The sequence below is a fragment of the Ambystoma mexicanum genome, chromosome 1q (genome assembly GCF_040938575.1).
Source record: "Ambystoma mexicanum isolate Mex_15411 chromosome 1q, UKY_AmexF1_1, whole genome shotgun sequence".
Lineage (NCBI taxonomy): Eukaryota > Metazoa > Chordata > Amphibia > Caudata > Ambystomatidae > Ambystoma > Ambystoma mexicanum.
Window position 1 is genome coordinate 430,783,752 of NC_090922.1, and position 13,838 is coordinate 430,797,589.

Genomic DNA, 13,838 nt, shown 5'->3' on the forward strand with positions numbered 1-13,838 from the left:
TGGGATACGACAGGGGGCAGAGTGTTCCTCACGGAACAAAGAAAACAAGACATTCAATAGTCAATTTCACACTTTCTAGTGATGAAAGCCACCTCTGTGTGGTGGTTTCATCATTTTCTCGGCTTCATGGCAGCATCTATTCTGGCCCTACCTTTGGCTCGCCTCAAGTTGAGGGGTCTCCAGCTACATTTAGCAGACTGCTGGATTCTCCACACCACCTATGGCGCTCTCTGTTTCTCCTATCTTCTCTAACTGTTTCTTCATTGACTATCCCTCCCTTCTCACCAAGTCTGGTAGGAAGAAGTTCAAAAAGGACTTCTTGGTCTGTAACCCTGGTCTCCCTATCGCTGACACCTACACCAGCGCATCCTCCAGACAGACCCTCACCAACATCCTCTTTATCATTCCTTCGCCAGACCTTTGGTCCGCCCATATGGTCTCTTTGCTCTCTCCTTTCTATTCTTCACCCATTAATGGTGGCACCTGGTGGGAGGCCCTCCTGGAGCCCTTCCACTCCTCTAAGGTGATAAGTTATGTCTACCTTAATGGCACTGTCCTGGTCCAGGGCTTTTAGGCCAATCTTCTCCTCTTTGATAGATGCTTCCGGCGCCTCATCAACTTCCTTCTTGCTCCTGCTATGCCCTCTCTCTCTCCTCTTGGCTTCCTTGCCTCCCACCTCTGCCTCCTCCCTGGCTACCTTGCCCTCTCCTCCTTCCTTTTCTGCCCCCCCTCAGACTCCTTCTACACCTCCGAAGGAGCGTACCTCAGATTTGTACCCCTCCCAGAAGTTTTTCAAGGCTGGCAACCTTCTCCATATTGGCACTCTCAACTCTCGCTCAGCTGTCAAACACTCCTCTGACATCTGCCGCCTCCTAGAAGTACTTGACCTTTGATATCCTCGGTCTCACTGAGACATGGTTCAGGGCCGGCTCTGTCACAAGCTTTGACACTCCTCCCTGATGGCTAAAAAATACTCTCTGTGCCCAGATCCAACCGTCATGGTTGGGGTGTAGCCCTGATCTTCCCTGAGTGGATCCCTGCCTCTGTGATTCATGAGCAGGCCTACTCCTCCTTTGAATGCCTAGTCTGTAGGCTTTCTCTTTCTCCTGGTCAATCTCTCACCATTGCTACTATCTATTAGCCACCTGGTCAGACTACCTCTTTCCTCTCTGAGTGGGCTGACCTCGCCTCCTCCCTCCTGGCCTCGACCACTCAACTCCTGCTCCTCTGAGACCTCAACATCCATCTGGATGCCTCCTGTCCCTCCTCGGGACTCTTTCGAGACCTCTGTGACTCTCTCTCTCTCTTTTTATTCTTCCCTCTGGCCCAACTCGCTCTGCAGGGCACACTCTTGATGTTCTCATCTCCCCCTGACCTCCCCCTCTCTAACCCTCTCACCACTCCTCTCTCCTGGAGGGATCACTTTCTCCTTTCCTCCCATGTCTCCCTCTCTACCCCGCAGGCCAAGCCATCTCCAGCACTGCCACCTACCTTCTCGGTCATCCGACCCATGAAGCGTGTGTCAGTTGAGGCTTTCGCTGCCACTTTTTCTCCCCCTTCCCCACCTATTGCTGACTCTCACCCTGACACTACCCTCGCCAAGCTCCACTCTATCTGATACTCTTGATGGTCTTGCCCCTGTCGTGAGGATCCGTTTGAAGCCCAAAGCCAAGTGCAACGCTTGGTAGAACTCTGACCTCGTCACCCTTAAACACCCTCTGACAAACTGGCCTGCCGTCTGCTCCAAAGGCAATATCGGCTCTCTGTCTGCACTAAGAAGAGAGCCCACATCCAAGCCTGTGTCTTTACGGCATCTAACAACTCCGCCGAACTCTTTAAAATCTGAAAGAAGCTGGCCAATCCTGCTGCAGTCTCTATTGCTTCTGTCGCTTCCCAGGCCCTCTGCAAGGCCCCGTCTTCTAATTTCATCTCTAAAACCCAGGAAATCCTGTCTACCCTTTCGTCCTCTCCTCCTCTTCCAGCGTCTCTCGCCTCAACCGCGGGCCCCCCAGCAGCTGCCTCTCCTCCCCCTTTTTTCTTCCTTTCCTCTGTTCTCTCCTGATGAGATTTCTAGACAAGTCCGATCTATGAAAGCCTCGTCAAAACAGGTTTTTCTCTGTTCGTCCAAAACCATCGAGGACCATATTGACACCCTCACTCCTGCCTTGGCCGACTTCTGGAACCACTCCTTTGCCACTGGAGCCTTCCCCTCCCCTCTGAAGCACTCTCTTGTCCACCCCCTTCTCATGAAACCCATTGCCGACCCCTCCTGCCCGCTAGCTATCGCCATATCTCTATTACTCCTTTCCTGGGCAAACTCCTGGAAAAGCTGGCCATCTCCCAGCTTAATCTTCACACTGATTCCATTGGTTGTCTTTATGATCATCAGTCTGGCTTTAGATCAGCCAGAAGCATGGAAACTGCTCTGCTGAACATCCATGAAGACCTGCTCTCCAACCTTGATTCTAATATCCCCTTTCACTTCATCCTACTCTATCTCTCTTCTGCCTTTGACACAGTCAACCATGCCATCCTGCTCAACCGCCTCTGTGATAACCTGGGTATCACTGATCAGGCCCTGATGTGATATGATAGGTTATTTATAACGTGCTTAATACCCAGAGGTTTCTAAGCTTGGACCCGGTTTTCGAACCTGTGGTTCTCCGTGCCGTCTTGCTTCCAAGGCGAGCATGTTGTCCCTGAGCTATCCTCCCGAGAGGAGGCTGGCTGACCTCCTTCCTCTCCAAGCGATCCTCCAAGGTCCAACTTGGGGCCTTCCTTTACTCTATCTCACTCTCCACTTATGGTGTTGCCGAGGGGTCTAACCTCTCTCCCTGGCTTTTCAACCAATATTTGGCACCCTTTGCCCACTCCATTGCTGCTCTCTGCTCCAAATTTCAGTGCTATGCAGAGGACACTCAGCTTGTATTCAGGCTCCCCTCTACCACATGCCCCCCTCTCTCATTTCTGACTGTCTGTCTGCAATCCAGGAATGGTGTGCCACCAACTACCTCTGCCTTAATTCCAGTAAGACACATATCGTCCTCATTAGCACTCCTGCACCTTCCTGTTCTGTCACTCTCTGGCTGGCCTCCGTTGGCCCTCTTTCTGCTCCTACCTCGGGGTCATCTTCAACACCTCACTATCCTTTTCTCCACACATCTCCGACGTCTCTAAGAAGTCAAACTACCAACTGCACCTCCTCAGAGGTATTCTTACTTTCCTCTCCTTCACCCAGAAGCTCACTGTCTCTAGAGCTCTGGTTCTCTCTAGGCTGGACTATTGCAACAGCCTCTTTCTAAATCTGCCTGCTACTACTCTCTGCCTTCTGCAACTCATCCAGAACAGGACTGCGAGACTTGTCATTGACCTCAAGCCCAGGGATCGTATCTCTCCAGCCCTGAAATCTCTTCATTGGCTCCAAGTGGCTGCCTGGGTCTGCAATACCTTCAACTCTCCCTTCGGATATACCCTCCTACTCAAGCTCTTTGCTCCTCCACCTCCACCTCCCTTAGGGTCAGTCACAACGAGATGGTGGTAGATCTCTCTCTCTTCGGCTGGGGCCTCCCTCTGGAACAGCTTCCCTGCCTCTCTGGAACTTGAGGAGAACCATCTGTGGTTCCAGAAGCACCTCGAGACCTTCCTCTGCTTCTGCCTTCTCCCTTCCTCTCCCCTGCTGATCTGTTGTTTCGGCACTGGGCATCTGGCTACCCTCTGATTTCGGGCGCAGATCCCTGCCCACCCAGCTGCATAGCCGCAGTGCCTCCTGGCAATTCCCACACTTGGGTCTGTATCTGCAACCCTATAGTCCCCTTAGCTGCACTTATCGACACCCGTTGTCTGCTCTTCATTCTTGCACTCTTGCACACATACCCATATCCTGAGCACATATTTTGCTAATTGAAGGTGACATCAAGAGTCAGAGTAACCCAGAGGCGTAGGCCACGCTTTAGCAAGGCCGAACTAAACATGTTGGCGGACACCATTGTGGAACATGAAGACCAACTGTTCTCCACCAACCAATGCAGGCAAGCACAGCCCAGAAATAAGACCATCTGGGAAGAGGTTGCACTGAAAGTAACAGCAGTTGGCACATCCCCCCACACTGTGCGTGACTGCCACAAAAGGTGGGATGACCTGCGCCTGAGGGTGCGCAACCTCCTGTTGCCCAGTGCAGCCACAGAATGGCCACAGGTGGCGGCAGCGCATCCCCCATCCACCTGCAGCCCTGGGAGGAGACGTGCAGCAGCGTGCTGCACCTCGAGTCCATTGAAGGTGTCGGTGCTGCGGTGGCCAGAGCCATGACAAGGAGGCTGGTGAGTACAAGTAACCCCAATGTCACATCAACCTCCCTGTCCACCCTGGACACACTACAGCTGCAAAACACGTCCAGTGCCGGCCCATCCCCCCGCACCTGCAACCTGGTTGCACACAACAACATATACCTTCACCCCAAACCTCGCTCATGCCCCAATCACACATAAAACATAGCACATGCAGCTGTATTGCCAACATAACATGCTCCTGCTGTCACTCAGACACACATCTCCCTGATTCAGCAAAACTGATGTGTTTCTGCCGTGCTAGTCCAGGCACAAAGTCACGTCAGTTCAAAGCACCTACACCACCCACATATTACCAGCATCGCACACCAATGAAAACTGTGACTCCCTCGTCCCAACCAGCCGGACCCATGTGCACAGATTTCCACTGATCGCTGTAAGTGCTACAGGCAGCAGGCACATGGGGACCCCATCCATGGCACAACCCTACACAAGACGGCATCACACAGCTTGTGTGCCACAACCCTAACACCCAACCCAGAAATTACAAGTACACCATAACAGTATCTTCAGCACGCCACACACCATGTACGTACATCACGCATCCACCCACACAGTATCCATGACACAATCATGTGTGCACTATGCCATGTCCTCCGCCATGTCCCTGACACAGCACTGTCATCAAAAAGCCAAAGCAATAATGTCTACCTCATCAATCCACACGCTTCACTGACGCCCTGCCTTTCTGACTCCCTCAGGAAACAATAGGGTGTGGTCTTTCCACTGGTTCAATTATATCATTCTCTTGGTCTCAGTATGTATTATGTTCATAGAACAATGGCCTACAATAGATTTGCCTCAAAACGAACCCTGACAGGGCCCTGGAGGAACCAGGTCAACAACACGGGAGTACCAAACGCATTGGTTTAACTCCACTGGCATGCACATGTATAACATTGCACATGCATTTTTCTCAATAAACGGTCCAGTCTGTAGTCGCTATTTATTTATTTTTTTAATCAATTTCTAAAGAATTAATTCCTACAAACAGACAAATGCATATATTAGTGAATACACTGTGAAACAATAAATATGAATACAAAGAACCTTCAGGAGGCCCAGCTTAGACGTAATGCACGTGCACTTGGTCGATGCACATGTGCCATTGTCCAGATGTCACGGAGCATAAGGAAGGGCAACAGCGTTATGTCTTCCATTGCCGAAACAATGTCCATGTTGCTCCAGGCCTTCATGTGCGGACAGCCCATGGAACTACCACCCGCTCTATCTACAAGCACAACACCAGGTAGTTCTGTGCAGAGCAGCCCAAGGCAGCGTTCCATGCGGCTGTCCTGCCCTGCACACAGCTGCACACCGGAGCCTAAAAGGGGATGCAAGTAGATCTAGGTCTAGGTCTGGGTCTAGGTCTTGGGGGGATGCAAGTAGGCCATGGACGCATACGTGCCCTGTCTGTGACTCGTGCTGATGTACATAGCAAAACATGACAGGAGTTGGCCAGCGGCAGTTGGGGAGGGGCAGTGGGAAGGGATAGTTGGGGAGGGGCAGTGAGGAGGGCTAGTTGGGGAGGAGCCGTGGGGAGGGATAGTTGGGCTGTATAGTATTGGGAGTTAAGTCATTTCACATTTGTATACATTTTCTTATCACAAAATATAGTTGGTGTTGAAAAGAAATAATGAATGGACATTGATTTTTCAGTGTGAGTGATTTTATTTATGTGCGGTGCTCAGTGCGCTAGCTGGCCTGTGCCACGTGTGTGACAGGTGATTAGAAGTAGTGCTGTATAAGTTCATCTTGTGCGACACGTCCATCCATGCCATCACGGCGTTGTGCAATTCCCAGCTCATCATCACTGTCGTCCTCAGCCTCTGGTGGGTTCATGTCCATGTCGGGGGGGGGCAGGTGGACATTGCACCTGATACACATGTTGTGCAACATGGCACAGACGAGCATTATTTTTCCCATCTTTTCAGGGCTGTACATGAGTGCTCCCCTGATCTGCTCAGGCCCCGGAAGCTCGCCGTTAACAGGCCAAATGTCTGTTCACTGGTGCACCGAGTATGTACATGTGCACGGTTGTATGCCTGCTCGTGGATGTTGTGTGGTTGCCTCAAGGGGATCATCAACCATGGCATCAGGGGATAACCAGCATCACCAACACGGCAGCATCAGAAAGTGTACAATGTCATACTTCTGCCCATATCATGTCGGCATAGGCTGTATAGTGTTCATTTGAGAAGACAAATGTGCACATGCAAAATGCAGTTTAGCAAGCATATGTCCTATTTCGAGTACCAGAAATGCACTTTGTCAGTATGCATGTTGGGTGTGTGGTGTGCAGTGGCATTCCCATGGCCCATTCACACACATGACCTCTGACCCTTTTATTACAACTGACACAGTTGGAAGTGCTGTTTGTGTCATTATTTTGTTACCAAAAAATTATACAGATATGTCCATGTAATAGGGTACATTTTGATGTCTAATGAGATGCATGTGTGATTGTGTGGATCTAACAGGCAGGGGACCTGCCCAAATGGTGTGCAGACAAATGGTGTTATGTGGTTGGGAGCATAAGTATTCTCTGTCTGTTCATCAGGTGTTGTGGGTTTGCTCGACTGTGTTTGTGCTTCTTCTTGTCACTTTGGTGTGGTGCATTCTGGTATATGTAGTTCTTGTTTGTTCATTGCTATACGGAATTGATGTTGTCATGCATGCACTGGATTGTTTTCAAAAATTGAGACACGCGTGTCAAGGCCTTGCACTCAGGAATGCTATTACTTGTGTTGCACCTTGAGTAACACCTGTACACTTGCACGTTTGATGTACTCACAACACAAAGTAGGTTTGTCTCCCCTTAACTATTGTTACTTTACTTGTTTTAGTATTGTTGCAGTTGATGATCCTTGCTCTTATTCATGCTTAATCGTCCCCTTTAACCTCCCTTTCCACCCTGTGTGCACTTTCTTGGTGTTTTAGTAATTGTATGAGCGCATAGAAGTAGGAGGAATAATGGATTGATGCATACACATGCCCTTGTAGTTAGACTCACCCAGCAGCTGCCCACGTGACGTGTCATGTACCGAGGCAGCGTGGACTTGCGCAGCACCTTTGAGTCGTGGGTAGAACCGGGAAATCATGCCCAGCAATGAGGTGGCGGCCATCACACATCATCTGCACATTCAGTGAATGATAAAGTGTTCTGTTGCGGTACACTGCCTCCACAGGATGCCTGGCCACCAGCTCCACATGTGTGCAGTTCAAAGCACCGATGAGTTAGGCATGCCTGCAAGGGCATGGAAGGCTATTTCTGTGCCATTAACCTGGTCAGCAGTCTTGGGTAGGCCGATGTGGTCTCCGTGACGCTGGAGTGCATCAATGACCTGGAACAGGAAAGGCGAAAAACTGGGTTGCAAGATCCCATGCAGCTCACCAACGGTGTGCTGGTATGTGCCTGTGGCGAGGAAATGTAGCACAGACACTACCCTGAGCAGGGGGGGGGGGTGGCTTTGCGGATATTTGAGGATGACCAGGTCGCCATGGATCATGTTCACTATTGCAGTGATGGTGTCCCTGTCTAGCCGGTACAGGGTGTGGATCTTGCTTTGGCTCAGGTTGAAAGGTGTGGGCCTTAAGCGTGGAATTTGTGGCTGTCTGCATGGTGCAACCTGCTGGACATTGGGGTTTTGCTGGCCCATGATGGCCCTCCTTCTCCTAAAGCGCCTCTGCTGCATTCTCTTCCGCCATGCCTCTTCAAGTAATAGGACTGAAGGCATGGCCTCCAGCTCCAGTACTGCTACTGCTAGCATTGTGGTGTTGTAAGAGTTGTGGGGTATGGGAGTGGTCATTTTGTGCTGTAGCAATGCTCAGTGGGACCACCTGTGCTGATTTTCTGCACCTGTGGCATGATTCTATCCACCTGAATCTACTTAACGTCTGGTCCGCGATTCCAGTGTTTCCGGCATCGTTTTCACATTGCTAGCGGCATGTCCATGCCGGTAAGTGCGTGTCCATGCAGCTAGGAATGTGCACTTACTAACACCATGCCTGTATTCCAGGCACGGCTGCAGCATTTCTTTTTAGATTCCGGCAACGGTGTTAACGGACGCGGTGGGTCACTTGCGGTGCCGGGTTTACTGGCATCACAACTCAGACTAAGTCCGTCTGGAAAAAGGTGCCAGGACAGATCTTCCGGCAACGCTATTTTCTGGACCGGCACACTTGTAATGAGGGCCATTGTTTCCATCAGAACCAACCTTATCCTTAAAGTATGTAACTTGTTCTTTTGATTCATCAGTGTATGGATCTAAAACCCCACAGTCGGGGATAATCTCACTGCTAATCAACATATCGATAAGAGATAATATGAAAACAACCGTGTCCTTGGTAAACTTGTCAGCTGTTGAATTAACATGCCATTTTTTCCTCCTTTTGTACAGGTCTTGGTATTGTCGAGGAGAAGGAAGACAGTCAAGCGGAGTCTGAAGGACACACGTTAAAAAGGCAAAAATCTGAAGAAGAGGACATTGAGTACGGTTTAGACTGAACAAAGTACCACACGGAAATATCATTGGTGGCAAAAAGATCACTTTATCTTTAGGAAATTAGACGGATTGGTTCATGTTCTGGTGCTAGTGAGCAAAGACTGGCTGGTTGTTTTACCAAATCTTGTTGTTTAAAAGTTTTATTTTAATTATGCTTTCTTAAGCATTATTTGTTGATCAAGTGGCTGCTAATGCATTGGTCTTTGTTTTGGGTGAAATATCCAAATCTTTTTCTTACGCTTATCAGAAGCAAATTGTTAAAGATCTCACAAATGTCCTATGGTTGACCATGTGGTGGTCCGCTCACTGTGTTTTAGGTTTTACAGGTGCCCTCACACATGCTTGTAACAACCAATGCTATGACTCTTGCCTTCAGAGAAAGAAAAAAGGAACTATGCAGGGTCTTCCCTTTTCCATTGGGAACATCCCATCCTGTCTCCGTTAGGACTTTTATAGCAAGAATGTCTGGCGTTTGCCTTGAAGCTGAAGGCTGTTTTATCTTTTATGGTAATACAGCTTACTTTCCCCTTCGTATTGTTTTTGTGTGTTTTTCTTGCCCCCTTACTCCTACTGTCTCTTCATTTTATTGGAACTAGTGCTTAGGGTATTTTCTTTTAATGTTTGCCATCTTGCCACATGTCTTTTGAGAGCTAATTTGCTAATTGCACATGGATTGCTCATCTTTTAATGATAGAATGTGCATTCTAGCGAGCATGCAGTGTTAATTGCCCAAGCACGCCATGTTACCTGTGGACGACGGTGTGAATGAGAGGGCCTCAGACGAAGACGCAGAATCGACATGACTTCTGAGCCCAATTCCTGACAAGCTATTGCCAGAAGAAAGTGACACAGACACTTGTGCCATTCAGTGTTCCCGGAAATGCTTTCCTGTCACCCCAGGCACCCTCCGATCCTTATAATATTTTTTCCGATTTTAACCTCAAGTTACAGCACTGGTCAAAAACATCCAAGCGCTCTAGCAAGCGGTTTGGGCAGAAAGAAATGGAAATGTCATATTTCGGTCTGATTTGACATTGAGACATGTATGTTATTAACATTTCCACATATTTTGAGAGGATTTCATGAAAACAAGCATTGATTGCATGACTAACCGTTTCCCTTTGAGCGTTAATGTTCATTTATAAGAGTGTAAGTAAAGAATATTTTATTATAAACAATAAATATTTATTGAAAGCATCCTTTGTGTGTCTGCTTTTTTCCTATATTGATCTTCGTTTTATTGGTATACGTCACGCTTGAAACCTCTCTACAGAAGACAGAAACCTGTTCCTGTAAATGGATCACTACCCTCTTTACATTCAGGTGATGCAGTTTTGCTGCTCCTGCACAAATTAGAGGCAGAGTGCCTGGAAAAATTGAGCTCTTTGCACTGCTGAAATCTTAGGAACATCACTGGGTTTGTGAAGTAAACGCACAAGACGACAGTGAAGCCCATTGGTGAAAACCAAAAGCTAATGGCTGGAAAGGTTTACATTTATCTTAGTCACTACTGGCACTGCTCTAGGAGGCAGCCTCCCATGCCATCTTGTTCAGCCTGCCTGTGGTGTTCAAGAAATAGACCGGTCAAATGCAAATCAGTTTTGGTCCCGCCGTCAATGGAAGCAGTCTAGCCCGGACGGTTGGGCTGTGTCCACACTGCATGGTAACTAAATTAACCCGGCCTTATCAGCATATTTGGGCATCATTAGCAAGGTCCAGCTTGACTCTCTCGGCCCCTCAAGCAAGGGACCCACGTCTGGACATATCCTTGCAAGCATAGGGAGACAAACTAAAACCAAAAATGGTTTATTATTGTTTTACGATGAATTGAACCTCTTCCATCCACATGTAAAATAGCACTTTATTCTAGTACTACCAATGCGTGTTTCATACAAGCCTGTGCTTCATCAAGACCAACAATTTCAGTAATATCCATTTAATGTGCTAAAAATTATCAATGCTTGTCGCGAAACAGTGTAACGGGTAAATGCCCTGGAAAGTTTGTGAATCCTGCCGTGTTTGTCTGGCTGCTTAGAATCAAGTAACACTGCACAGGTGAACCCAGGTCATCTGTTTATGGGAACTAACAAATGTCTTTATTACTTTTCCCCCCAACACTACTATAGTGATCAATAATGGCGCATTCGCCTTTATTCCTAATTTTACATTTTCCAAATCCGGGTACACTAGATGTTCCAGAAATGTATTTCATTTGTGGGCACAAGGCTTACACCTGGCTGCCCATTAATGGGGGAGGGAGTTGTTAAAATGGGTATGTTCCGCTGCAGTGCGTAATACCCCCATCTTTCCAAAACAGCCTAGTCCCAGCACTACCTGAGAAGATGTTGTTGCTGCGGTAGAATATTTTATACCAGCCAGTGGGATTAAGATAGAGACCCACGATTTGGGTCTTGGATGGTGGGTCTACTAGGACCTCTGGGTGTCTATTGGTCAGATTTTATTCATTGTGTTAGTCGGGATTCTAAGTCGGTCTTGCCTGATTATGGCTTGTAAGTTTATCTATTATAGAGTGTGCGCAACCTGCTCTGAAGTTTCCCAGGCTGCCAAAGTACTTTACTGTCATACTACTGAAGGGATGATATGTTATGACATACCTGGATGAGATGTTTGTCCACTTAAAAATGTATGGAATGAGCCTGGAGTGAAGGTCTCATATGAGGGGAGTGTGGGGGAAGGTTTGGAATTGAACATTTTATGTACTCCCCTAGTATACTGCTGTATCATAATATTGAGTAGGTACTGCAAACTGTCATATTTAAACACTGTTTCTTGCTTGTACGAGTGAGGCTTTGGGCTTTACCGCGCATGTCGTCGCAATGAAGACTCTTTACCTAGTGTGTAGTTATGCTCGTCTTCACATCTTTCACTTCCGAAGAGTTTCCCTGTTGGCATATGCAAGCGTGTTTTAGACTCCCGCATGGTTTGGAAAAGTGCCTCACATCGTGTGTGAAACCTTGAGGAGTATATTCAGTTCAACTAAACGTATCACATTATGCTGTCATCCCTAATAACACTGTCTAACATGTGAAAGTGCAGCTGATATCAAAGACTTGTATAGTGAAGCTTTGTTCATTGCTTGTCACATTGTTTCAATACGATTCCTTGCCCTGTCTAGACCTCCCCTTCCATTGAGGTGCATGCGTTCCTTTGGGTATATGAGAACGGTGCGCAAAGGGAAGGGGGGCTCACTTGCATCAAAATTTCGTTCCGTTGTTTGTTTTTTGTTCTGTTGTTCGCTTTACACTGATAAATTGTTCGCCAATCCACCGGAATAGTCAGTGGACATTTTTCTATGACCAGTTGTAAGCAGTGTTTAAGGGAGAGTTGTTAGAGAATTGGCAACAAATGTTCTCACTCTTCTTGATAAAATTTGAATTATTTGTACCAGGGCAATTTATTTGATTGTGCCAGGGCAATAGGGCTTCATTCAGCTTTAACCCCAGCAGTTATATGTGTGCTTATTATTGCCTAACTGATGGGTGAGATTGAGGAAATTAAAATGTGGAGTATATGGTAATTGCTTTTAAGATTATTACATTTACATAGCACTTTATCGATTCTCGGAAAACTATGATTAATTTGGCCTGCATTGGCATTTTTGCTGTACTGCTGTTCTGAGATTGTGTTTTTATTATTGTTCTGTTCTGTTGCTTTTTTTAATTCATGTTATGGTCTTTTGGCTTAGACTGTGCTAGTACTAATTCTATGTGGGATCCTAGCAGTGTTGCCACATTTTCGTGATTATATAGCAATGGATCACGTCAGAGCCTCTGCTCTGGCAGGACTCCACAAAGAAAATGTTTCTTTGCCCAGATAGATGGCCTCATCAGGGAAGTTTAGACCTTGTTTCCTCTTTCTCCTTCACAATGTATTAAACCATCAATCAAATCTAAAGTCAAGATTAAGCCATGTTCGTTCGCTAGTACAAAATTGGCTGATTTGGTCCTCGCAACTGTGACATCCAGAACAAATAAATTGTCAGCCAAGCCTAATGTATGAACTACAGAAACCAGTATTTCTTGCACCAATTCTTTCGCTTCTCTAGCAACTGGTGCTTCCGAATGTTATGCAGATTTGGAGCCCGGGTAACGTTTCTCAAGGTGCAAGTGTGCCTGTGAGTTTGCTGTCAAATGTCTTCTAATGAATCACAGAGAATGATTTGGGAAGGCAAATGAGGAAACCTTTTTCTAAATTAAGACTGATACCCATTGACAACCCGAAGTAAGCAGAGAAGCCAGCTGGAACATATGATCCACAACCTTCAAGAACAGGCCAACAACAAGGCATACATACATCTGTTTTAAATAACATAATAACATTTTCTTGAGTAGCAAGCAAACCTATATGATTAGCAATGTTGTACTAATATGTTTAATGTCACCAGAAGTTATTTGTGCCCAAGACATAATATGAGATACTCTAAAAAACAACACTAGCACAATAATTCTAGGAGATTTTAACCTTGAGTTCAACGACCCAAAAGACAAGAAAGGTAAATCCTTTGCTAAAGCTCTCTTAGATTTGGGTCAACAACCCGACTCACACCAAAGGTTGGATATTAGATTGGAAGCAGATCATGACTGTGCAGCTGAGAGCTCTAATACCCCATGCCCCTGGACCGACCATCACCTTTTGCATTTCCACATACCATGCGTATACACCCCCAACCCCAAACCCAGCTCACCGGTGCCACAAGGCCTGGCTAGATCGGCACAACTCCTCACCAAAGACAGGATCACACTGCTCTTATTGGCCTCAGCCCTAAAACCACAGTTCTCCAACAACCCCTTGGAACTCGTAGAACTATACAATGCCACTTTCAAAGAAGCAATTGATGCCATCGCCCCCCTACAGAAGAAAAGAGCTTAAAATAAATAAACATTCTAACTCATGGTTCACCCAACAGTTACTGGACCTAGAATCACTGAAGCGTGATGCACTTACTAAATGGCAATCATGCCTTACTGAC

At 47.0% G+C, this 13,838-nt stretch overlaps 1 protein-coding gene across 4 annotated transcripts in view; it reads left to right on the forward strand.

The window, feature by feature from the left end:
* DNAAF1 (dynein axonemal assembly factor 1) overlaps positions 1 to 10,045 on the forward strand; it is a 1,258,717-nt gene extending 1,248,672 nt beyond the window's left edge. For all 4 annotated transcript variants that reach the window (XM_069639748.1, XM_069639762.1, XM_069639771.1 and 1 more), the window contains one exon: positions 8,744 to 10,045. In XM_069639748.1, the coding sequence (XP_069495849.1) occupies positions 8,744 to 8,850 (107 nt within the window). In that variant the 3' untranslated portion in view covers positions 8,851 to 10,045. The remainder of the gene's footprint in view (positions 1 to 8,743) is intronic.
* The last annotated feature ends 3,793 nt before the right edge of the window (positions 10,046 to 13,838 follow it).